The sequence below is a fragment of the Ictalurus furcatus genome, chromosome 12, assembly GCF_023375685.1.
Source record: "Ictalurus furcatus strain D&B chromosome 12, Billie_1.0, whole genome shotgun sequence".
NCBI lineage: Eukaryota > Metazoa > Chordata > Actinopteri > Siluriformes > Ictaluridae > Ictalurus > Ictalurus furcatus.
In genome coordinates, this window is record NC_071266.1 from 7,442,298 (window position 1) to 7,469,895 (window position 27,598).

Here is a 27,598-nt window from a genome sequence, read left to right on the forward strand (position 1 = left end):
AGCTCACACTATACAGAGAAGTAGACAAGGTTTCTGAGGAAAGAGAACTTTTTATCAGCTGTCTATAGAAAGTGGGTTAAACCGTGGGCTCTGTGGGTGTAGATAAGATCTACGATAAGATCTTAGATAAGACGCCATTGATGTCAAAGTAACAACCTTAAATGCTAACAGTGATGTCTTTAGTCAGGATGTCCATTAACATTACGTGAAAATGAGAAACAATGTGGTGGGGGCATTAGTGTGTCCATTGACGTTAAAGCTCTTTGCCACAGGAAATGAGAAATATTGCATGCATGGACGGATGGATCCATGGAAGGATTGATGCTTAGATGGATGCATGGACAGATGGATGGATGAATGGATGATTGCATAAAACTGAGGAACTGCATTGAAGTTTCTTGCCAAAGTAAATGAGAAATTCTTGCATGAATGGATGGAAGGTTGGATGCATGGATGGTAAGTAGGTATTGGTCCCCAATTCATGATTGAATGGAGATTGCCATTCGTACATACATATTTTTCTATGCATGTATGTATGTATGTATGGATTGATGGTAGATTAGTATTGGTCCCAAACTGATGAATGTATGGTTGGATGGATGGATAGATGGTAGGTAGGTATTGCTCCTTAACTGATGCACGGATGGGGATGCATGGATGGATGAATACATAAAATATGCCAAAAACCAACAAAAACACCCAGTTTGTATAAAAAATATCCGATATAAACGTCTTTATTTTGTCTTTCCCTCAAGAGGAATTCAACTTAATAATCTTCATAAACAATTCAACTGTCATGCTGCCATGGTTGTATAGTATTGTTTTTATATTTTTCATAGCAGCACAGCACAAATACAAATACACACACATCACACCATATCACAAATTTCCATGCCACATATATGTTGAATATTGTCTTTAAAGTCCCTTCATGCTCAAACTCATTTAAAGGACACACACACTCAACGAAATACTTTGCAGAGGCAATGATGCTTAGGTGATGGAAACTGTGACTGACTTTCCATTAAACATTAAGACTGTCGGTGTTTAGCTTCCCACAATTACATGATATTAAACAGATTTTGCACTTGTAAGATTTACATAAGCAAAAACAATCAGCTATAACAGTAATATCATTTTACATAGATAACAAAAATAAAATACTGTGAAATACTGCTAAATTCTAATTTGCTTTCAAACAGGAGAATATCTATCATTTATTATATTATATAATAGCATCAGAAATGGTGGGCAGTGATTTCCACCACTGTAAGTAGTTTACAAAAATTAATAAATTGTAATATTGTCAATAAATAACAGCTTAAACGAGAGGCAACAAGTCAAGACAGTCTAGTATTTGCAGCTTTAGTTTTACACGAGTGACCAAGCTAATATAGCTAACACATAATGGATGTCTTTCTACCCGATATAAACGTGTCAAACTAGTTGTTCAGTAATGTCAGTAAAAACTTGCCAAGATTACAGTTTGACTTACTGTAATCTTCTTTTTTTTTTTTTAACCATTCACATGGTCAAATTTTGACACTTTCTACAATATGTTGTTTCCTTCAATGCCCATGAACGATGATGTGATGGTGCAGAATCATTGCAGGCATTTTGATAGTCGTTATCTGGTCACAAATTCTCCTGAGCCTTTTGTCCATTTTGTTATGGCGCATAGCTATCCATCAACTTGATAAAATCATGACACTCATTGCATGAGAAAAACACACTTGGCTAGCAAGGCTTTAGACATTTTTATGCAGATTGCATTTACCACAGCAATGGTTAAACTGGCTCCTTACCCCCAGACTATTTTTCCAGGCCAAAACAAGGTTAGAACTTGACTAAACAAAAACATCTCCATGTTGCCTTGGTAAATATGTATTTATAAATTCTTAAAGTGGAGATTTCAATGAGTTTTCCCAGTTCACCACACCGATATTAAAAAGCCATCCAAAAACTATATTTGGTAAAATTGATAATTAAAAAAAATAAAACTTTTTTTGTAGATCTTAAATAAACTTAAGGCCGCTTAAGTTTCCTGCAGCATTACATTACAACTCGTTATAATTAACACATATAACACATTATAATAAACGTTCCTTCATCACACTTCCCTTTGTTCCTGTCATCTTTGTTGGATTTATGATTACTTGCACCACATGATCATCCTTGAACCTTCTTAACAGGCATATAGTCATCACTAGATGGCTCTAGCATCCCAGAGCAAGCCATGATGCCAGAATTTCCCGGCAAAATGTTTCTGGACATATCAGGAGGCAGGTTTGTGAAGTTTTGGTTATTCCATGGGCTCCATGTCAGGCCAGGTGGGATTCCTATGAGATGAGGGAATCCTATCAGCTGGGGTGCTGGGCACGGTAGGATGCAGCTGATGGGCAGAGTGTTGTGCACCACAGGCGGGCTGGGAAGTCCTTCGCTTCCGGACTCCTCCTGGCTTTCTTGTTCCTCGCAGCTCCCGGCAAACCCTGAGTCAGGGCTCTGGACGTCCAGCCGCAGTTTCTGCAGCTGCTTGTAGGAGGAGGATGTTTCCAAAGGGGTGCTCATGGTGACTTCGCTCAGTTCATTGTCATGGCCATTATCGTGAGTGGCTGGCAATATTTTCTCTTGCACACTACCTCCTCCTGCTGGTCCATAGGGACCGTCCGCTGAACATGGTTCCAGCTGATCTCCTAAGGCACATTTGGAGCTCTGGGACAGGAAATAAGTGGAGTTGGAGAAACTGGAGGTGCTGCCATCCCTTATGTTGAAATCTTTTTCCATCTTATTGGAGAACATATCAGACTTGCAGGCATTGTAGATTGTCACAGGTGAGATGCACTCTGAATCAGCCTTGATATACATCTCAGAATTCACAATAGGACCCAGCCATGACTGAGAAAGAAGAAAAAAACACATGATTAACTCTGGAGTTTGGCGAGTCTTCCTTCACGCTACTTAAAGGAAAAATCCATCCTGACCTACTTGGTTATTGATCTATATAATTAACATGATCTAGGCATTAAAGATTAACTTTATACACCGTTCATCAACATGTTGGTCTATTTTCATCTTTGTTAACAGTTTCCTAGATTACCCACAATGCCATTCGACTACCTGCTGATAGTGGTGACAGTGGGATTTAGCCCTAGATAGCTAACTAGGAAAGTCGAGTTTCTGCCATAACAACTACTTTATTGCATTCTGGAACTTTGAGTCCATCATTTGACATCTCCACTACTTCACTCCACTCTACTACTACATCAGATTTCTTATTAATATTGACCTTGAAACTGTGCTAGCAATTGTGTTATATCTGCACTAGCAATGTCCTCTTGTGAAATCGGCGTGTTACACAACTGAACAAAAAAAGCAGAAATGTGACACCAACCAGCAAATTATCACCAGAATTATTGAAATATTTCAATAGAAACATATTTAATGTGTTTCAGTTGGAGGTTTCCTTTAACAGGTCAGGTAGAAAATTAAAAGTCTATTTATTCTACGATATATTAAACAATGGTTTGAAAAAGTAATGCTTTTTCCAAGTGCTTGGCTCACCTTCTTGGATGATGAAAAGTCATTTCTTAAAGATGCTTTTAATAATTAAAAAAAAGAAAAAGGTGTTCCGAGACATACATTATATGGCTAAAAGTATGTGGACACCTGACCATCACACCCATATATGGCTCTTCTCCAAATTGTTGCCACATATTTGGAAGCACACAATTGTATAGGATGTCTTTGTATGCGGTAGCATTACGATGTCCCTTTACTTGAACTAAGAGGCCCAAACATGTTCCAGCATGAAAATCCCCCTGTGCACAATGCAACCTCCATGAAGACATGGTTTCCATGGTTGGAGTGGAAGAACTCCAGTGGCCTGCACTGAACCTCGACCTCAGCCCAACTGAACACCTTTGGGATGAACTAGAACTGCAACTGCACCCCAGACCTTCTCACTCAACATCCTGAACTCACTAAGTGCCTGAACTCACTAATGCTCTTGGGGCTGAATGAAGAAATCCCCACAGCCACACTCCAAAATCTAGTGGAAAGCCTTCCCAGAAGAGTGGAGGTTATTATAACAGCAAAGAGGGACTAAATCTGAAATGGGATGCTAAAAAGCACATATGGGGGTAATCATCAGGTCTACACAAACCTTATATAGTGTATAACAACCTTAGTGATTCGGACACCTTAGAAAAATTGGAAAACTGGAAATAGTGCCACACAATGGACTTGCTATTTTCATTATTTAAGGTATATCTTTAGAGATTTCTGGTCCAGAAAACTCTACCCCCAGCCAGAACAGAGCTGCTCAGGCATCTCAAAAGGCATACATAATTTCAGTTAAGATGGGGGAAAAGGGGAAGGCTTATCAATGGTTTCATTGCAGTTGCAAGGTGCTCATTTAAAAAAAAATCTACTCCTACTATATAAAAATAATCATGTCTCTACATATCACTAATAATGGTGGTGAAGATAAAATGCATTAGATATTTTTTTACATGTGCCTTACGATCTTAGTTAGTAAGAATGATTATAAGAGTGTTTTTTTTATAGCTGGACTTTACCTTAAAGTCACCGCCATGGTCAGAGAAAAGATCGCCAAAATATTTCCCAGGTGTGGGTACATATGGGCACTTCAAAATCCTGAAAAATTACCAACTGTTTGTATTACTAGTTGTCTTTAGCAGAAAGCTTGTGTATGCAATGCAATCAGGCATCTCAAAACACATAAATGCATTACAGAAGAATGACCATAACATATACATTTCTTTCTGTATGGATAATTAGTCTTTTCCCTTTAATTAAGTGCTGCAGTTTATGTTGATATTGTTATACTGGAATGATTGTGAATATGGAGGCCGCCACTTACCTCCTGTATCGTAGGATGCCGAAGAAAGCCAATAAAATGACTGCAACTGTTGCAAGTATAAAGCTGGTTAAATTATTGAATATACCCAGTATAATATAATTGGGATCTTCTGTAAAAGAGAGGAGAGAAGAGAAGACATCATTACTGTACAGTACGTAGCTGGACAATAAAGACTACTGTATTACTTTTGAGGGTGCATTTACAGTGTACATTTTTTGACAATGTATTATATTACACACCGTTATTATGACATCTTATACTATAGTCCTGTTGAATTCTTGAAGGTATTAATTAATTTTCTATAACAGCACATTCAAAGTTTTAAATAGATAAATGAATGTTTCTATGGTAACAGCTAAGTTTGAGGGACTTGAGTTTCAGACGCTCCACATAATCGAAACCTAATAATAAACCAATTCAAATATATCATCAATCATTGATATGGTGAAGCTTAGAGATGTTTATGTAACATTTCTGGAAGGAGTGTCCAGTGTCAGCACTTCATAACAATTTTGCAGTAAAGCTGTATCTATGTTTTCCGCTACGGGAAATTCCTCAGGACCGAGGACTTTATGCTTTGTGGATTCTCAGTAACATGAAAAGCTGAGCCTTTTCTGATTATTTCTTTATATAGAGAGAAAGAAAGAGGCTGGTGAAGGAACAACTGTTTAAAGCTGCTATAATGTAACTTCTAACAAGAACTAACTTGTTTTGTAGACATTTTACATTATTAAATGTCATCGTAATTGGATAAAAGTAGAAAGTTTCATTCTTTAATAGTAATTGATGGCAACAGCGTAGTGGTATTGGAGGAATAAAACAATTTGGGACATCCTGTTTTTGGAAAACAACCAACGCTGAGATGATAATGGCCTGACCCCACTCCATTTTGGATTATTTGCTTAGAACAGCATGCTCAGTCGTGTTTTATTCATTATTTATGGTACTCTCTTGATATTCTCTGTTGTCCGAGTTAATACAAAGCATACTCAAATAAAGGATAATGAAACGAACGTAAGCAGTGAGGTCTCCAAGCATTCAGTTCTTACCAGACGGAGGTTGTAAGCCCACAGTGGATGTCCATTGAGTGACTGGACTCCACTCGCTCCACATTTCTTGTTCACGGATAGCACTGGACCGAACCCTGACCACATACTGCCTCCCCAAGATCAGATCTTCTTCTAGCAACTCATAGTGCTCTTTTTCTGCAGACGCCACCTGGTTATTCTGCACAGGCAGAGAAAAATATGGTTTGATAAATGCAGCTTTATGTAAATAGCATCTGTCATACATTTAAAATACAGGTCAGAGACAATAGAGATGTAGACAGACAGAAAAAGAGAGACGCTGATGTGGACATAGTCTCACCTTCCAGCTGTCCTCGAGCAAACGCCACTGCACCTCATACTTCACGCTTTGAATATATATAGATTTAGGAGAGCCACACTTCCAGGTGACATTCAATCCTTCCACAAGTGGCCTCTCAGGAGGCCACAACTTAACTATAACACACACAAACACACACACACACACACACACACACACACAGAGCTCAGTTTAATTACTCCTTCCCAGAGAAACACACAGAGATCATCACACACAGACTGGAAAGGGTTACTACATTGATTAGTTTGTACGGAGCCTATTTATTATTTCCAGTAAGTGTGTAAACCTCATGCTTCCACACGATATGAACTGATATGATTTTGGTTCGATATTTCATGATGTTTAAAAAAAAGAAAGAAAAAAAAAGCTCTACATGACCGCTTATGGCTATTAAAATGTAAGAGACAACTAACTTGTTTCATGCACATTACACAAACTGCAATTTGGGGTAAAAAAAAAAAAAATAATAATAATGTTATTACTCCAATATGATTACTTATAATTATATTAAATAATGTAACATAAAACCTAAAACATGTATTGAATGATTCTAAGAAAGCTCTAACTTTTAGCCTCAATCAGATGTTCTGTTCTACTGTCCACCTAAGTTAGTGAATAATCTTTGCTTATTAAATAATTTTTTTTAAATGTATTTTTAAATCACTTTTTTATTTATTTTCTCAATTCCATATCAAGAGGCACACATTCAAGTCTATTTAAATCACAATGAAAAAAAAAAAAGATTTACCATGATCTGCTATATCAAAGTTAGAAATAGTTTCCACTGGTTCAGCCATGTTTTCACACGACACATACAGCAGGGCGTCTAGGGAACCCAGACTCAAAGACTGCAATCAACAGTTGGGACAGATTAGAAAATAATTAGTGTAGAACTCAATAATACAATGATACATGTAATTTCCTGAATATCAGATATGCAGTATACACTCCAAAAAGTCAGAGAGCACTACTAGCAAGGACTGTTTATTTCTTCATCATCGTCTCATATATATATATATATATATATAAACAGATTGAAAGTCCTGTTGAATGCTCAATTCTGATCTACGAAATTGTTGAGTCATTTTCTATAAAGCAAGGTTAACTGCAACGCTTTGAGGAAAACGCTATTTGCCTTCTTCTGCATACATGAGCTCACAGATGCCCATGATTGGCTAATGTCACTGTGATTGACGGGGCAGAGAGTGTATGCCATCCCTCCCACCCAGACAGCATGGGCAATTTTTTGCTCTCTGGATGTCTGTGGCCTCATTGGGATTCAAACTCACAAATCTCCAAGCAATGTATTACACCATTTTAAAAAATGATCAGCTACATAAATAAATGAGTATATTTCTTGTGCCTAAATCAAATGATTCTCATACAAACACCAAATTAATTTCTTACCTCTTGTGAAAATTGAAGAGTTCCATTACGTAATTTTGTCTGTGAGCTGCCAAGAGGCTCCAGGTTACTTTGGCGATATTGAATGATGTTGTAACTGAAACGCATACAAAGGTTTAATTAATAAATTACAATAGTATGCTCTGCCAAATTGCTGTGGTGTTAAAGGAGTAAAATATGTTACGATGCATTGTTCTTGGAAGATAATCGAAAACATTTCATGCTTGGCTGCATCACACTACACTGTCATTTATTATTGAATGGTAAAGCTGTAAATCTTATAGATAAAAGACTCACAGGCTAGTGAGTATTAACCAGTATTAACTGTAAAACATAAATACGTGGTATGCATCATTAGAGTGACACAGATTTTTGGCTTTATTTAATTTCTAACCTTTTTCAATTCACTAAACATTTAAGAACTATTTCTCATTTCAACAAAAGGCTAAAATATAGGGTGTCCAAAAACATTTGCCTGGTGTATACTTAAATCACTATTACTGCCGCAGACCAAAGTAATCGAAGTACAGCAGCATCTCAGTCTCTTACAGAAGCATTCTACGTTCTCACGTCTTTGTTTGTTCTTACAAGGTATCTTAGGAAAAGATTTTTAGAATTAAGATTTCCAGCCTGAATCTAATTCAAGTGATCAATCTAATCAAAGCCTTGAGTAGAAATAGGTGTTAGATTAACTTTGCAGCTGAAAAACTCAAGAGAGTTGAGTGTAGTTGAAAATCTCTCATTTATGCATGGACATGAATCATTTCCGATTCAAAAGACATCCTGCTAAAGTAAAGACTGGTTCTAAAGACCAGTGACATAAAACCATAGTTATGAGTCCCGTCATAGAGTGATTAAAATAATACATTACTCATTGTATTCGCCTTTAAGAATGCAGTTGGTGGTTGGTGTTATGTGAAATCTGTCTTCCACTGACGAAGTGTTCCAAACACACATAATGACATCTATGTAGTCAGTGTAGCACTCCAGATCTACACACACACACACACACACACACACACACACACACACACACAGAAAACAAACAATATACCTTATTGTGATATCATACAATACTGCTCCTGATAGATAAACTAGTATGTGATGTGACATGGAAAAAACCATTCATATACAGAAATTTTAAGAAATATTCTATTACACTGTATATAGTTCTACAAACTACAGATTTTCCTGAACTGAGATATGTTCATCTTTTGCATGTATGAAAAGGGATACAACTGTGTTTAAAAAATCCATTCAGATTTTGTACAGGTACAGGAGTATCATAGACGTCTTACAAACCGACATCTGATTATAAACTGAACTGATTAGTGAACTGTCCGGTTCACTGTGGCTATCCAGGAACTTTAACAAAGAATGACGCTCACTGTGTGAGGAATTCATTCGTTGTGATATTCACTGTGTGAGCTAGCACGGTTTTAGACATCTTTAGACAGCCTGATTGTTTTTACCAAATGCAAGATTATAAAGTAAAATAGAAGCATTTTCACATGCTTAAATGTTTCTTAATGCTGGGGTGTCAATAAGGGCCAAAAGCCCTTTTCTTATCTGTTGTAATGTGCTTTAAGTTCATGTATGATACAGGCGCATAAGCTCAGCGTGTTGTTCATTGAGGGCTTTCCAAAACTCCTCAGCATGGTTTGATACTGGGCTCAATATACATGCAAATGATATCAGAAATCCATAATATAAAAATGAAAACATGAAACGTGTACATCAATATCTAAACAGAGAACAGACGAACACCATAGGGAAACAACAGAATGGGGGTGGATGGAGGACCAGGAAACGAAGCAAAAACACGTCACAACACAAGAGCACAAGCTGAGAAACACACTGTGCTGTCACAACTTTTTGCCAAAATGTCCCTCAAATAATAATAATGATAATAATGACTGCTGTGATGATTAATTCAGCACTTCTTACTGTTATTGTCCTCGCTTGAAGAGATGAGTGACATTATCGACAGTATCAGAATCTGGCCAATCAACATCTTTGTCTTCATTCTGTATTCTGGAAGTCACCTAAGCCAGAAAAGAGAAAGGAGCCTGGATGAGCTTTTTACGCTGTTTTATGTCAGGAATATGTATTAGACAGAAGTTTAGGAAAATACAGTTGGACACTCAATCTCCTAGATTACTGACTAACTGGCATACAGTCCCTACCTTGTTCAGGTATAAGTATATACCTGAGGTATCGAGCTGTGATCAACAGCTTTCGTAATTGGTACAGAAGGAACAAATTACAGCTCAGTGTGACCAAGACAAAAGAAATTGAGATGGGTTTTAAGAAAATTGGGACAAATCTGGACTCTCTGGGACTGGTGGTTCAGGAGGTGATGCTGGATAAACTGTTGTTTATCATGGAGTCTGTCATGGAGTTTAAACCAGCCCCTACATGATGGTACATTCTATAATGTCTATAAGCTTTTACGATAATGGACAACCAATATTATTTAGACCAATGCTTTATTGACAGTCTTATGTCCAATCACTTTTCACTTATTATTACTTAATAAGTTAGTAATTACTTACATACACACTCATTGTCTGTAACGCTGCCTTTTTACATTTTGTGCCATCCTTGTAATACGGATGCCTTCCATGTCAAACAATTAGTTTTTGCTTCTATTAGCAACGCTTGTATTATTATTATTTGAGTGGAAAAGTGTCTGAACCACAAGGAGCAAAAATAAACCACAAAGAGCAAAAAAAAAATTAAAAAAAAAATTTTTTATCCGCCCACCATCTAAGTAGGAGTGAGGTTTAAATGTCATGCCATATCTTTCTCTGTCTGTGTCACTTTCTCACAGCCAAGTACACTTTGCTTTTGATTAAGTTTGTGTTTCCACACAATGGTCGCCTGAACATCGTCTTATGGTACTGACTGTTTTACAAGTTTTTATAACCAGTTGCTGTATCATAACATTCAAATATCCATGTTTAACTTTAAACTATTGGAACTTGAGACACAGATTACATTAAGACCGCATTGACCCCATGTACACCAAGTAAAAGCGGTTTAAAATGGGTTGTGATGAGGATGCTGCATTTTATGGCATTTTGCAATAATCATCGTATAAATAAATAAATAAACAAACAAACAAACAAACAAACGAATGAATAAATAGATCAATAATAAATAAATAAAGAACACAAACAGCTGTACATTAGCGATGCGCTCATCCAATTCAACATTCTGGATTCTGTACTGATATTGAAGCTCTGAATATCACCCGATGTCAAATCTCGATCTGATACTGACATGCTTTCATACTTGAGGCAAGATAACGTGAAGACATTTTAAAAGAAAGAAAACATGACTAAAAAATGTGTCTAAAATACCTCACACATGACAAATTGAGTCCAGTTCTGGTACCAACCCAATATTTCAGACCAGTCCAAGTCCAATGCTAAGAGAACGATCAATGTGTCCCTAATTATATACATACTGACACACTGACAAACAGTATTTAAATAAATATCGCAACTCACCTTTCAGGAATAGTTGAATGTTTTGTTGATACTCATATCTCGGTGATTATTTTAATGGATGATTTTCCGATTTTTTATGCATTAAAAGTTTTTATACTGATGGCTTCATCGCACATGGTGTCACGTTGAGGCAAACTCTCTCTCTGTTTTACACACGCGCACGAACACGCAGACACGGTGGTGTCCCAGTTAACCACAAACACCATTTTCAGTAAGTGTAGCTTACAGAAAGTGAACCTACCTGGAGAGGAAATGACAGGGGGCTTCCTTACTCCTTTCTCATTTGTCATGACTTTCTTTCTTCCTTCATTTTTTGCTTTTAATCTCTCTATCCCCAGATTCAACGTCTTCCAATACATTTCACTAACATCTCTTATTTCATCTCTCTTTATTGCAATCTAGACATTTCTCTCACTCTCTATCTCTCTCTTCTCTTAGTATATTTTTCATTCTCTTTATCTCTATATATCTCTTCTCTCATTTCCTTACTAGATATCTCTCCAACATGGTTATCTAGATATGTTTCTCTTTGTGGTGTGTAGCTGAGGTGTTGCTTGTACGCATTTTTGAGCATTAGTGTCATGTTTCAGTCATGTTAGTGTTAAAATTTTAACATTACCACATTCTAATTTTTTTCCCCGTACTGATCTGCTTCTCACTCTTTTTCTCTCTTTCACACATACATAAAAAAAGGACAGCAAAACACCATACTTAGAACCTAATATGTGCTAAAAGGCATATGAAGTGGTTCTGCTTTCTAATTTACTTATTCCAAGAATAAGCTCCTGATACAGAAGGTCACAGAGTGCATTTAAGACACAGTTAGTAATAGTAATAATGATTTGTTCACTAATAAGTCAGTTGGAATTGCTTCACAAACAAGGTTTAATTTGACAAAGTTTGTTGTGACTTTTCTGTCTTGATGTTTGGGTGCTCCCAGCAATCCACTTCTGAAGAACCACCAACAGTTTAATGTTCTCTCTGTCTGTAGTTTCTAGTGATGGGTGAATTATAAACAATTAATTCATTATGAATTACTCATTTATAGACACTGTAATTTCCAGTGAGGCTCTACAGCTAAGTGAATCTGATGAACCAAATGTGACTCGCCCAACAATTTAAACTACACAACACAAGTTCATCTTCTAAGCACAAACCTGTTTCTCAAGACGCTTTCAGTTTGCTTTTTAAGCTCCATTTCTGGAGAACCACCAACACTTTAGTGTTTTCTCTGTCTTGCATGATTGAATTTATGGATGACTCATTGACAGATACTGTTATTCCATTGTGGCTCCAGATCTAAGTGAATCAGATGAATCAATTCTGAAACAAATCAGAGTTTTTTGGCACTACACAAGCACAAGCCTGTGACCCAATCCCTATCCTCGGTCACATCCTGTGTGCTATTTAGAACAGGGCTCTAAAATCATTTCCTGGGGTCTCATTTACATACCTTTATAGTTTGACGTTATCCTAACTCCCAACACACCTGATCTAACTGACCAATTATTATTTGTCTTGCTAATTAGCTAGTAAGATGGATCGAGGGCGTTGCAACTAGGTTCAAACTCTGTATACTACTGAGTCTCCAGGTTCTCAGCTAAATATTTTATACAATTAAAGTCACAGCAGAAGGATGGCTAGGAGGACGTATTGCTACAGAAATTTGCAGATAGAGCTCCGAGTCTGATGGCAAGAACCTGTAATCATCAGCTCAAGCTGTTTGGTAAGCATGCCTTCGTGACCTAAACTGGAGTAGAAATCTTGAAAAGTTAAGCAGCTTGATAATGAGATATATATTAATTATATAAAAAACACTGCAAAATAATTACATTTCCATGGAGTTTAGAAAGTTAAATGTTCAAAATTCTATGGGAATTTACTATACATGCATACATTTAATCTCAGTAAGTTAAGTCTTATAAGTTTTGGGGAAATTGCAGAAGTTTAAAATTTGCACAGAATTTTCCATTTACTACTAAACTATGGACTGGCTATAATGCAAACTTAGGTAATATAGCTATACGTATAGGTAATATAGGTATAGGTAATATAATTAGGTAAAATAGTAGGAAAAATCAATGTGCATAAGCATAAGCTATATTTTTCCTTTTTTAGATAATAGTAATGCACGAAATGTATGAAATTATGTTAAGATGATTACTTTGACTCGTCTCAGCATGCAGTTTGCATGATGTTAATTTGTGGTCAAAAGTCTCCATCGTACGCTAGCTACATTAGCCCCGTTGCTCCAGCGCAAAACTAAATACGCAGCTGATAAGGGATGTGTTTGGGCGCTGTTTTTCACACTGGTCCCACCTGTTTTTCTGCTGCTAAAAAGGTCAGCAAGCCACAGCGGGGGAAATCGGCCTCTTGTGGTTTCAGGTGCGATGGTGGAACTATGTGCTCTTTCACAAAAACAAAACTTGAACAGGGACTATTGACATCAAACTCAGCGACGAAACCAATATCTTTTTCGGAAGATTTCAACATGTGGTTTTGTTAAATAAAAATTTGGCTTGAGAGGTTGTGTAACTATGCACTTTGCGTGTTTCATGTCAATTTTGTGCATCGTTACAACTTCTGAATTATTAGTAAAATATTTTAGTTTTGTTCTTTGTTTTTTTGTTGAAAATTTGGTTCTGTGCAATGCCTTCACATTAACTCTTAAAGTAATGTGCACAGATTCACAACTCAGAGACTGAACATCACCTATAAAGTCACGGAAAGCAAGGTTGGATTTGACGGAGATCCAGAGGGATGCCATCTACATGAAAAATGAAAATAATACAAATAATAAAAACCCCATTACTTCACCTAAACACCACTTAAGGTGTTTCTTTTTATATCTGTAATGTCAAAACAAATACTATAGCAAGTAGTATGTACTTTAGTACAGTCACTAGCTACCAAGCAAACTGCTTCATGTGTAATTTGATGTTATGAATGAGTGAGTGTTAATGAATCATCAGACTGAAATGACTGTTAGCCTAACTGAAAAACAGTATCAATCTGCACCTTTCAGCCATATACTAAACAGCTTTCTGTACTTGTGCACAAGCATATTACTTTAGTATACTCTTACTACTTAGTACACCAGAGTCTGACAAAACACAGGATTGACCTGTTAGATCCAACAATATTCCTTTTCTACAATGTATTCATTAATCAAATTCATGCATCCATCAATTATCCAGGGAGCCTGGAACCTATTCCAGGAGACTTGGGGCACAAGGTGGGGGACACCCTGGACGGGGTGCCAATCCATCGCAGGGCACACTCACATACACATTCACACACTACACACAATTTGTACATGCAGATCAGCTTTCTTTGGACTGGGGGAGGAAACTGGAGTACCCAGAGGAAACCCCCAAAACACGGAGAGAACATGCAAACTCCGCACATACAGGGCAGAGGTGGGATTCAAATCCCCAAGACCAGAGTTGCGAGGCTCATTACGTGCCCCCCGCATTAATCGAATCAATTATTCAATTACAAAACGCAAGGTTCCATATCACACCATAAATTGTTCTACAGATTGGGTAGACCACTGAAGTTTCTATGTACAATCTTACCACAATGGGCTTTCCATTAGGAAAAGGCTCCAATAGATGTGCTATAGAAAACTAGAACATTTAACTATCCAAATTAGCATCTGTTGGAGTAAAGAGTGCCCGTACTTTCAAACTTCTGCAATTTATGAACACAGTAAAAGACTCATGGATGCCATGGTGGTCCAGCAGGTAGCGTTGCCCTTCACAGCTCCAGGGTTCCCAGTTTGACCCTGAACATGGGTTACTGTCTGTGTGGAGTTTTGTATTTTCTACAAGTGTTTATTGGGTTCCTCCAGGCTCTCCAGTTTCCTCCCACCTCTCAACAACATGCCAGGTGGATTTCCTGCTAAGTGTGTTCATGGTGTCTTTCAATGGACTGGCATTCAATCCAGGGTGTATTCTTGCCTCGTGACAGGTGTTCCCGGGATAGACTCCCTATCCACAATGACTTTGACCAGGATGAACAAATGAATTTGGAGGGGACAATAGGAAAATGTTCACCCTATTGTCAGGTGATGGCAGATTGCTCTGTTCTCATAGTGTGTTGTGACCAGGTAAGCAGTGTAAGCAGTTCAAAAGGCTGGTTTCAGATGAACCATGGTGGTAGAGAGCAAATAGATCTGGTTTCATTCACCTCCAAAGACCATAGTGGAAGGTGGATTGGCTAACCTCAAATACCCAGAGGTGTGAATGATTATGATGCCCTGTGGTGGTGTGGAAAGTGTCTTGTGCCCAGTTTTCCTCGGATAGGCCGCAGATTCACCACAACGCCTGACCAGGATAAAGCAATTACTAAAGATAAATTCCTTTCAACTTTTTAATCAAAGTTGGGCTGCAATTTGTTATTTGTTATATTTTAGGGCACTTTGAATGGGATAAAAGCACATTTAAAGCTCTATGTTGGTGCTTTCCAACATGTAAGGCTGTTATCTCCTCAATACAGCACAACTTTTCATGTTTCCAGGAATCTTTACAACTTTTACACCTTAAACTCAGCTCTCAGAACTTATCTCACATCTTTCAGAGATAACGTTTAAAAGGCTGATTATTATCTTAGAGTGAGGAGATATATGAGTTAGCAGATTAGAAGAATGACTACCTTTTAACTGACTTTCCTCTGTAGTGAACACTAATCTAGATCCAGTATTGCAGATTCTGGTTGAATCTCCCGATGCATACTGAATGCACAACATTGTTTCATAATCCTTTAAAGACATACTGTCCATTAACTCAGTTCCAAGTTTTCTTGGAAGTTCTTGCACATTCAGGAACTCAGTTAACTTCAGATATCTAAGATAATAATAATAATAATTAAAAAAATTAAAACTGAACCTGAACCACAGTAGCATTTACCATAAATGTTACTGCAGCACTCTGCATGATGTCATATCCTATTACAAAACCTTAAGATCTACATCGAATATTTGGTGCTTATTTCTTAGAAATATTCTATAATATTGCAACATAATTTCCATTCTACCTCATTACACATATAGTAGTGAACAGATGCAATGTCTTTCCAAGTACATGAGGTCACTCGTATGTCTGTTGAGGAATTGGTAAGCAGATGTTTAAGTATATAACTAGAGCTGAGTGATCTAATGATATGATATCATTATTACACTGATACAATATTGACAATGTTAATATACTCATATTATGATACACTTTTCTGAATATTGTGATTGTGACTATTACAGAGGTGCCAACATTACAAACACAAAAATCCACTCAGGCAGAGAGGATTGGGCCACAAAGTTTTTATAGTTCATCTTGAAAAAGTTACCAGAAACTGAAAATAACTGCTGCTATCTGTTATCACAAATGTGCATTTTTTCCACATCCCACATTCTTTCCGCTTCAGTGAATTGGCTTTTCTGTGGGGAAGTTTTTTTTTTTTTTTTTTTTTTTAAAAATCACAAATTCTTTATCTAAACTGTAGATTTTGTCAGATTTGGTATCATCAGGTGTCAGTGCTTTTATAGATCTACTTCTTAATAAAATATAATAAAATGTGATAAAATAGTGATTAGATGTTATTATTTTTTTATATTGATTGCTTTCATATGCTTGAAAGTTTGTGAACCATTTAGGAGTTGTCTATATTTCTATATATTTATATGACCAAAAACAACATCAGATTTTCATACAAGTCCTAGAAGAGAACCCAATTAAACACATGAGACAAGAATATTATACTTGGTCATTTATATATTGAGGAAAATGATCCAATATTACATATCTGTGAGTGGCAAAAGTATGTGAACTTTTGCATTCACTATCTGGTGTGACCCCCTTGTGCAGCAATAACTGCAACTAAACGTGCCCGTTAACTGTTGATCAGTCCTGCACATCGACTTGGAGGAATTTTAGCCCATTCCTCAGTACAGAACAGCTTCAACTCTGGGATATTGGTGGGTTTCCTCACATGAACTGCTTGTGTCAGGACTGTCCACAATGTTTCAACTGAAATAAGGTCAGGACTTTGACTTGGCCATTTCAAAACATTAACTTTATTCTTCTTTAACCATTCTTTGGTAGAACGACTTGTGTGCTTAGGGTCGTTGCCTTGCTGACAGATGTCCTGACATTTTCCTTTAGACTTCGCCGGTATAATTCAGAATTCATTGTTCCATCCATGATGGCAAGCCATCCTAGCCCAGATGCAGAAAAACAGGCCCAAACCATGATACTACCACCATCATGTTTCACACGTGGGATAAGGTTCTTATGCTGGAATGCCATGTTTTCCTTTCTCCAAACTGAACACTTTTAATTTAAACCAAAAAGTTCTATTTTGGTCTCATCCATCCACAAAACATTTTTCCATTACCCTTCGTGCTTGTCCACGTGATCTTTAGCAAATTGCAGAGGGGCATCAATGTTCTTTTTGGAGAGCAGTGGCTTTCTCCTTGCAACCCTGCCATGCACACCATTGTTGTGCAGTGTTCTCCTGATGGTGGATTCATAAACATTAACATTAGCAAATGTGAGAGAGGCCTTTAGTTGCTTAGAAGTTACCCAGGGATCCTTTGTGACCTCACAGACTATTGCACATCATGCTCTTGGAGTGATCTTAGTTGGTCAACCACTCATGGGAAAGGTATCAATAGTCTTGAATTTCCTCAATTTGAACACAGTCTGTCTGATTGTGGATTGGTGGAGTCCAAACTCTTTAGAGATGGTTTTGTAACCTTTTCCAGCCTGATGAGCATCAACAACTCTTTTTCTGAGGTCCTCAGAAATCTCCTTTGTTCATGCAATGATACATTTCCACATGTGTTGTGAAGATCAGACTTTTATAGATCCCTGTTCTTTAAATAAAACAGGGCTCTCACTCACACCTGATTGTCGCCCCATTGATTGAAAACTCCTGACACTAATTTCACCTTCAAATTAACTGATAATCCTAGAGGTTCACATACTTTTCCCACTCACAGATTATTGGATCATTTTCCTTAATAAATAAATGACCAAGTATAATATTTTTTTCTCATTTGTTTAACTGGGTTTTCTTTTAGGACTTGTGTAAAAATCTGATGTTGGTTTAGGTCATATTTATGCAGATATATATAAAATTCTTAAATATTTCAATAATATTAAATCCTGAACTGAGAGGGTTTTTTAATAGCATGGCTCCACTTTTTTTGTTTGGGCTTTTAACAAATCTCAATGAAATTAAACTTAATGTTCTCTTGAATGATTAAATGATCTAATGTTGCCTCAAAACAAAAGGTATTTGTTCTCAGTTTAAGTGAATAGGATAAAAAAAAAGAAGGATTTACAGTACATCCATTGTTAATAATAATAATAATAACAACAACAATTAAAAAAATATTAACAATACACATTGCTCAGACCAGATGGGAAATAGAAATCAACAAGAGATCAAAATACTTAAAAGAAATTTCCAGAAAGTACATGAACATTGTCATGCATTTTTGTTTTTCAGTTTTCAAACATAGATCATGATGACAAAAGCATGACCATTTTTTCAAAACTGGGAAGTGAAACAATCTTGTGGAAAGCACCAGTTTAGACAGTTTCAAAGCTTGATTTAAAAGTATTTAGCCAGTTTTAAACACTCTTTGGAAGGAGGAATTTAAACACATGAGCTGCCACTGAATTACTGTTGCTTACAGTATGCCACTGCATTATTGAATTCTTAAAAATGGTCATAAGCTCCAACAGTAGTTCTGACTCTGATTTAAACCAGAGGTTTAAAATATTAAATATAAGTTGTTAGTTAACAAATAAAAACATACATATATGAGAGACCTAGATGTTTGTTAACGTTTAAGGAAGGAGTCTTCTGTGTTAGCGCTTTGTAGTACAGTTGGATAAATCTGTAAAGTTTTCCTCCATAGGAAAGTCTTCAGGACAGAGGATTTTGTGATTTTATATACAGTGATGCTTGAAAGTTTTTAGAAACCCTTTAGAATTTTTAGATTTCTGCATAAATATGACCTAAAGCATCATCAGATTTTCACACAAGTCCTAGAGTAGATAAAGAGAACCCAATTAAATAAATAAGACAAAAATATTATACATGGTCATTTATTTATTGAGGAAAATGATCCAATATTACATATCTGGCCTTGTCTGCTAGGTTTGATAAAATCTTGTACTTGCATCCAAACCCTGTCTGTGCCTTACACTCATGCACACTACTAAATACAAAATGCCCCAGTTCTGCAGGACTACATATCTATTAAGACCAAACTACACAAACCACAAACACACACACACAAACGCGCGCACACACACACACACAGAGCTTTCGCCTTACTGCACTGCCTTTTCCGCTACACTTCTGATAAAGAAGTCAGCTATCTACAAACCTGTGCTGTAGATAGCACCCAAGATCTCAGCTAATAAGAAGTCAAAACAACTAACTATAAAATCATTTCAAAAAACAGTTTTAACGAAATATTCCAGGTTAATCAATTAGGTGACATTTACTCTTATATCTTACCTGACGGCACTAAACCAAGAATGAAGAACCACAACAAACGCCTGTCGCTTACTTCATGAGATAAAAAAGCTCTGGTTTCTTTGAACGAGGGTTTTTTTTTTTTTGTTCTTGAAACCATGCTTCACTTCTTGTTCTGTGGAAACCGGATGACGGTTGGTTGACCTACCTGCTGGAGTGACTTCCCGATTCAATGATGAAGGCAGACAAAATCCCCACATAAAAAAAAGGAGATTTTCCATTACAAAACTGTCCTTTTCCATATTTCAAAAATAGGATTGCGGTTTCCATATTTATAATAGGAAGATTATTTAAAAATATTAAGGGAAGTGAAATGGCTATAATAAGTCAGGGAAGGTTAAAAAGCTTTAAAAAAAAAAAAATTGCAATTCATGAGTGACTTCTGATTATAAAGGTCAATAGGTAATATGATTTATAATCATATTTGTCATGTCAACTAACATGATGACCTTTCCTGAGTACAGAACCTTAGCAGATGACATATCTTCTATGAAGCATTCAGAATACTACTGCTCACCTGGTTTATAACTTCTCTAAAAGTCTGTAATGTGACTCATGTCACATCAATGGCAATTGGAAACCCGTCAGAACATTATCTACACATCTTGATCCAGAACCTCATACCCACACATTAGATCAGGTATTTAACCTCATCAAGACTGGCATATCCCTCTCTGAGATCTAAGCATTCATATAAAGCATGTCCCGGCTCCTCAGTAGTGGTGGTAACAGCTTCCTATCTCTCAGAGCAACCATATATCTCCAACCTTTCATGAAAGATCTAAAGACCTACCTCTTCATGTATCATCGGAGATAATACGGCTTTGTACTTGAATTCACTGCAAAATATTCTTTTTGTACTTACTCAGGATCTTGTGTTTATATTGTGCTTTTTAGACATTGATTAAAGCACTCTAGCACTTGCACAAACCAGTCCCTAGTCTTTCAGGTCATGAATCCTCGACAGTTCCCGAAGCACTCTGTATCTGCTTCAGAACGGCCCTTGAAATATAATGCATGTTTTTTAAATCATAGTCACTTGGTACTCAAAGGCCAAATAGAGAAAATAGCATTTTTTTTCTTACACATTTTTTATTCAGTAAACTAGTAAAAGTTAAAAGTGATCCTCTTAAATCTTTGTAAAAAAAAAATATATGTGTTCAGCAGTTTTCCTGACCAAATAACTTAATACCGCACTGGCACTAGATCCAGGATTTGTAATGCGGAAGTAGAGTCTATAATTATACACTGGTTTTGGAATAAATAAATAAATAAATAATCTGAGCCAATCCAGCTACCAGAGTTACTAGGAGGTGGGAGGAAACCCAGAGAGGTGGGAGGAGACCCAGGGGCTGAGATGACACTTACATGCCACAGAATATATACAGATATATAGATGGAATGTTTCCCACTAAAATGCTGCTCAAAGGTATAATGTCAAAACCTCATGCTCCATCAGGTTGGATGGAAAACATCACCGTGTCAGTATCATCAGGTCGTACCAGAGATGTTCACAGTGAACCTTTGCTTGGAGAACTTGACCAGGTTTTCCTCTGTACATTGATCTGTTCATCTTTCCTTCTATCTACAAAAGCCCCCCCAGTCCCTGCCACTGAAAAACATCCCCATGGGGACAGAAATGTCCAGGTGATGAGTTTTGCAGAGATTTGTCCAGGCCTGTTTGATGGAGTTCTGCAGAGATTCTTGGCCTTCTGGTAGGTTCTACCTTCTCCATAAAGAACCTTAAGTTCCATCAGAGTGGCCTGGACGTTATTTGCCTTCAGTTTGGATGGGTGGCCAGCTCTTCCATTTACAACTGAGGGATGCCATCTTAAAGCTGCAGAAATATTTCAGTCCTCTTCCCCATATATGTGTCTCAACACAATCCTGTCTCAGAAGTCTATAAACAATACCTTTGACTCAAGGTTAGTTTTTTGCTTGGACATCCATTGCAAGGTAAGAGGCTTTATATATAAAGAGTTTAACCTAACAAAACAAGGAAGAAATATTTTCTGAATGTACTGAAGTCTGGACAAAAAACTGGACTTGGTGTTTTGCAGAATAAAACGGAGTTCTTGGGTAAAGATCAGCAATTAGACTTTTGCTTTCAGGAACTACACTTAAGATATTGGAAATGTTTTTAGCTATTAGAAGTAACATGAGACTGATGGAGGATTTTAGAAACCGCAGCTCTACATTTAGATGTGTTGTTATCATCTTCATCTCTATCTGAATCTATACCTGTTTTTCTTGGTAATAACACAGCCGCTGTCCCCCCCCCGCCTCCTCCCATTATTCACACCTACCAGTACCCCCCTTCCCTTTTTCACACCTCCCTGCCCCTGACTTCCTCTCGACACAAGCACCAATAATGTTTGGGATCACAGCTCCATGAAAGCTACAATGATTTCATTACTTGCTCATTTTTAAAGAACTCACTTGTTGGTGTTGCAATCAAATACAGTTTTCTTCTTAAACACTGACATTATATTTCTAAAGCAAATATGCACAAGCCAAAGCTTTATCAGTTATTTCTATCACTGTCAAAGAGTGTCACAAATTCTCTGAGGTGACGGATGCAAGTGCAAATTTTTATTATGCAGGGTGCAAAAATAACAAATAAAATGGTGAGTATACATAAAATAGTAAAAGATCAAGACTATGGGCAAGACTATGGGCAAGACTATGAGCAAGACTATGAGCAAGACTATGAGCAAGACTATGAGCAAGACTATGAGCAAGACTATGAGCAAGCAATGCGACAAATAGACATGAGGTCAACAGAAGCAATGAGGTGCACAGAAACCAGAACATAAACAGTGGTGCAAATCAGGGTGAAACGGGAAACAGAAGTGAGTGATTAGTGCCATATGACGTGCTGGGGCTGATGGGTAGTGTAGTTTAGTGTCCTTTTAGCCCTAATTTTTTTTTTTTTTTTATGAAAAAAACTGTAATCCTGATAGTACTCCCTTTTTTATTATTTATTATTTATTTTTTTTTTACAAAAGGTACATGCAATCTGATTTCTTTGTTTTTTGACATAACTGTAGCAGATTACAGTTTTTTGTATCCTGGTCACATAACACCGTTACTCCCCAAGCCTGATCAATGATTTCATTTCTTGCTCATTTTTTAAATAACTCAGTTGTTGGCACTGCAATCAAATACATTTTTCTTCTTACACAGTGATGTTGTATCATCCACTAGCCAAAACTTTATCAGTCATTTCTATCATTGTCAAAAAGAAACATTAATTTTTATATATATATATATATATATATATATATATATATATATATATATATATATAAGAGAAAGAGAAGACAATATGTTTGTTCTACGATTGTTCCACAATCCAGACACATTCAACTGTAAAGCATTAAAGCTCATTTGACTCTATTTGACCACGGTATACATAAATGACCACATGTTTCTAGAAGGGTTTCATAATTTCTACTATTACTGAAAGAATATTTTAGATTCACAATAAAGATATTAACACTATGAAATAACATGTGGTATTCATGAGGAAGCCATAAGAACCCATGAGGCTTTTTGTTTTTCCCTCATACTTTCTAAATGAAACCTACATTTTTAGGGAAACCGTTTCATTTTAAACAAAATCAAAATGTCATCAAAAAAGTATTGTAGACAATGAAAAACAATTTTTAGATTAGTTTAAATCTCACTAACTTACTAACCTGTAGTTTTGAATTGTCCTCAATCCATCTGGCACAGCCAAATCCACACTGAAACATTAACAGAGCCAGTGTTGAAGTAACTCTTATAGTGGTAAAGTCCATTCTACTGAGAACTGTATGAAATGACTAAATCCTGGGCATTCTGTTATGGAGAACATGGAAAAGCCATTTAGAAAATATGTTGAATTTCCATACGTCACAAATCTACGCATAGTGACTTACTTGTGACTCTTGTGTTTGTGGCTTTTTACATTGGAATAATTTTGAATAGGGAAGAGGATGAACTGAAATATGAGAAATGGTCATGATATTTAAACTGTGAACACCCACACAGAGAGAGAGAGAGAGAGAGAGAGAGAGAGAGAGACAGACAGACAGACAGAGAGAGAGAGAGAGAGAGAGAGAGAGAGAGAGAGAGGGAAACTAAATATAGGGTGGAAAGGAAAAGAACTGAAAGACTGACAGAAAGAGGATGTGTACACTTCCTAAAAACACACACATCTAAAGAAAACCATCATAAGTTCTGTGTAGAACATATGGTTTCATTTTCAAAAAATGTTCTAAGTAGAACCCAACTGAAAAAGCTAGAACCCTCTACCATGCAAAGAACCCCTGAGAAACCATTTTTTCCCTGAATTTTAGAATAGAAATATTTCAAAACATTACACATTTTGAAAAACACAAGAAGTGCTGGAACTAAGGTATGCCATTCTCTTTCTTTCTTTCTCTCTCTCTCTCTCTCTCTCTCACACACACACACTGCATTAACAATGTAAATCAAGCACATAAATTCCTTACTAGGCTTTCACATTTATCACAAACTCTACAGATCGATCACAACTGGCTTAATATTTATTGATGCTGAGTTGAATTGAAATGAAAAAACAAACAAACAAAAAAAAAACTATAAGGCAGAGGCATAAAGAGACTCCTTAAAGACATGTCATTATTTTCACAAACCACAAGATGGCACACATGAAACGTTATGTTAACCCTCTATAAGCTTCTGGCATAAATCATACAAAGCAAATCATTTTAATCTTCTGTCAGATCATATGGACTGGATCAAAAGTTATTCATCATTTGATCATGGGGACAAACAACAATGGCTGTATTGAAATTGGGCATGCTATGTAGCTATATTATTCCTACTAAACCCTTTCCAAGAGCAGTATAGAACAGCATGGATATTAACAGCCAAAATGGTCTCCCTTAATGCAACAGCACAAAAATGAAACAGTTTGTGGTTGCCCTAATTCAGAGAAATCAACAAGTGAATTTAGCAGCCTGGGAGTCACATGACAGTGTGGTCTACCAAACGATACTTCTCACATACTGCATATTACACCAGAGCCATATCTCCCTGCAGTTCTAGCCTGGTTTTGCACTGAAGCTAAGCAGGATTGAGCTGGGTCACTACCTGAATGGGAGACCGCCAGGGAAAATGTTGCTGCTGGAAGTGGTATTAGTGAGGCCAGGAGGGGGTGCTCACCCTGTGGTCTGTGTGGGGCCTAATGCCCCAGTATAGTGACGGGGACACTATACTGTAAAAACAGCAGTCTTTTGGATGAGATGTTAACCCAGGACACTTCTCATAAAGAGCAGGAGTATAACCCCGGTATCCAGGTGAAATGCCCCCTAATAACCTCCATGCCTGAATTGGGTACTTCAATCTCTCCTCTCTATACCTATGGCTGCCGTCGCATCCTCCAGGTGGATGCTACACACTAGTGGTGTTTGAGGAGATTCCCCCACCCATACTGTGTATTGTGCTATATAAATGTAACTAACTAACTGCATACTACAAAGAATAGTGTGTAGTATATACCAGTGGTTTTCAAAGAGGGGGCCGCCAGGTGGCCTCAACAATTTGGTGTGCCCATCCCTCCCACCAGTATGTTTTCTCTTTCTCACTCTCAGACAACCACAAACACACACAATCAATTCCTAATGTAATGTAAAGATGTAAGATGTAATTATTAATAAAAAAGGGGGATATATTCAGAAGTCTGTATTGTTTTAAAGACATCTTGCAAAAGGGGGGCCTCAGTCAATTGTTAATGCCATTTGGGGGGCCTTGCCCTGGAAAAGTTTGGGAACCCCTGGTATACACTATATACCACGTGTTTAAGGGTTTTGTTTTCAATAGTCCATGCTTTCAGGATGTATTTTGAGTATTATTAAAGACATTTTGTTTTTACTTAATGGAACATTTGTATATCTATAGATAACCCTGAATGCTATATATCAGTGCTTTTCACACAAAACAAACCCCTCTTGGGTGTATTGAATCAGCGTTAAACCACAGGGTTCATGATATCCATCAGAGACACCTGGACAGGTTTCTCACAGAAAAGCAGGCTTAGGTTATTTCAAATGTATTACACAGATGGCACCAGAGTGGTGGAGTGCACAGACCTCCTCTGGGGCAGCAGCAGAAGGACCAAAAAGGGTACTAAAATATTTTATTTAAAATATATATATATATATATATATATATATATATATATATATATATATATATATATATATGTATATTACTTCAGTTAACATAACCAAATGTTTTTTTATATATACAGATTTTAAATGTAATTATTTATTAAATAAATCACCTGTATTTAAAGCAGTAGTCATCTGTCAGCAGCAGAACTGTATACAGCTGCTATTGACCTTTATTTTATGCTGATCAACATGAGATCAACAGGGTCTGTTGGAAACTGTAAGGCCATTAAGGATGGGTCAACGTCTGATGCATTTGGACCCTGAACCTGGTATTCAGTATACGCTTCTGCAGCTCCTTCCTCTGTTGTTTCTCTATCCTTTTCTTGCATCATCTCTCCTTGTACCTCCGTTTTCATCTCTTCCTCACTGGGCCTAATGTCTCCTTGTATTTCCTCACTCATCTCACTTTCTTCCTCATTGGCTCTAACCTCTCCTTGATCTTTCCCTCTTGTCTCAACTGCTTTCCTTTGAATCTCTTCAACACTCTCCTTACCTGAACTGCAACTCTATGAAAAACTAATGTCATTACATTATATATATATATATATATATATATATATATATATATATATATATATATATATATATATATGTATGTATATATTAAAGGGATAGTTTGCACCAAAGTGAAGATTGTTTCTTCTTTCTTCTGTGGAATTAGATTATATAATACTAATTTTGTCCATATTAATGAACAGAAAATGGGACTCCATTTTGTTCCCCTCTGGCTTTTAATATACGGATAAAAACCATTCTTAAATATATTCCACAGAAGAAAGTCATACAGGTTTGGAAATGCATATGGGTGAGTAAATTATCAATGTGGGTGAATTATTCCTTTAATAAACACTTGCTATTGTCCTTAAGTGTTAACTATTTTTAGGACTGTAATATAAAAGTTTAATAGCTCATTAGTTTAAACAAAAAGTAATTGAAACAGTACTTGCATCTTTATTCTCTCTTTTCAGCCTTTGGCAGCATCAGGGAGTGCTCCTTATGTTTCTTCTTCTTCTTTTTATCTTTTCTTTCCTTGATATTCCACGAAAAGACGATGATACAAACACAGTACAATGCACATCAAACGAAAATAAGGACATGATGATAATATTACTAAATATAAACAGTTAGAATCAAGAAGGTAATTATGAGTTATTCATGATCAGGTTTGTTGATGGTGTAAACTTTATGTTTGTATTATAGCCTGTGGATGAAAGTGTTAGCTATCATGAAATCAAAGATGTAAAATTCCGTACAATTTAGAGAGTTGGACGTGGACTTAGATTTCATTTCATTAGATGTATTTTCCCCAGCTATTGACATGAGGACGTGCTAGACTGTGCTAATGGCGTTATATGGCCTTGGATAAAAACAACTTGAATGTCAATGTCAGAAATGCGGCTGAAGTCGAGTTATACTTTTGTCATAATTAAGCAGAACTCGCATGCTGCCGCATTCGCTATGTTTACAGTAGCATGGTGGGATAAATGGACATGTTCAGTATTACCTGCTACCCGTGTATTTTGAAGACTTGTGGCTGAGGAACTGCTGCGTAGCTGCACAGGAAACTCCGCCTTCCGCCCACCTCCGCATAATACTTCCGCCAAAACAGTCTTTAGAGAATATTTATTTTTATTGTTATTGTTAGTGGCAATGGTATA

The 27,598-nt window shown here is 36.8% G+C and overlaps 1 protein-coding gene across 4 annotated transcripts; it reads right to left on the reverse strand.

Annotated features, from left to right (window-relative positions):
* Positions 1–718: 718 nt before the first annotated feature.
* LOC128615874 (interleukin-2 receptor subunit beta) lies at positions 719–27,534 on the reverse strand. 4 transcript variants are annotated; one of them, XM_053638244.1, is made up of 12 exons: positions 27,445–27,534; positions 26,884–26,969; positions 23,439–23,486; positions 9,620–9,717; positions 8,544–8,664; positions 7,676–7,769; positions 7,017–7,116; positions 6,251–6,384; positions 5,932–6,109; positions 4,883–4,991; positions 4,578–4,656; positions 719–2,895 (listed from the first exon to the last, which is right to left on the reverse strand). In XM_053638244.1, the coding sequence occupies exons 4-12, from the start codon at positions 9,696–9,698 to the stop codon at positions 2,170–2,172; spliced, it is 1,620 nt and encodes a 539-aa protein (XP_053494219.1). In that variant the 5' UTR covers positions 9,699–9,717; positions 23,439–23,486; positions 26,884–26,969; positions 27,445–27,534; the 3' UTR covers positions 719–2,169. The 4 variants fall into 4 exon arrangements, with proteins under 4 accessions (XP_053494219.1, XP_053494221.1, XP_053494222.1 ...); XM_053638246.1 differs by lacking the exons at positions 26,884–26,969; positions 27,445–27,534 and adding an exon at positions 23,661–23,680; XM_053638247.1 differs by lacking the exons at positions 23,439–23,486; positions 26,884–26,969; positions 27,445–27,534 and adding an exon at positions 19,720–20,517.
* Between the last annotated feature and the right edge of the window lie 64 nt (positions 27,535–27,598).

Coding starts and splice junctions, on each gene's coding strand:
- LOC128615874 (XM_053638244.1), bottom strand. CDS start 9,698: ATGAAGACAAAGATGTTGATTGGCCAGATTCTGATACTGTCGATAATG. Junction 8,665..9,619: donor TTCAAGCGAGGACAATAACA/GTAAGAAGTGCT, acceptor GTGTGTGTGTAG/ATCTGGAGTGCTACACTGAC. Junction 6,385..7,016: donor CTTTGATATAGCAGATCATG/GTAAATCTTTTT, acceptor TGTGTGTTATAG/TTAAGTTGTGGCCTCCTGAG.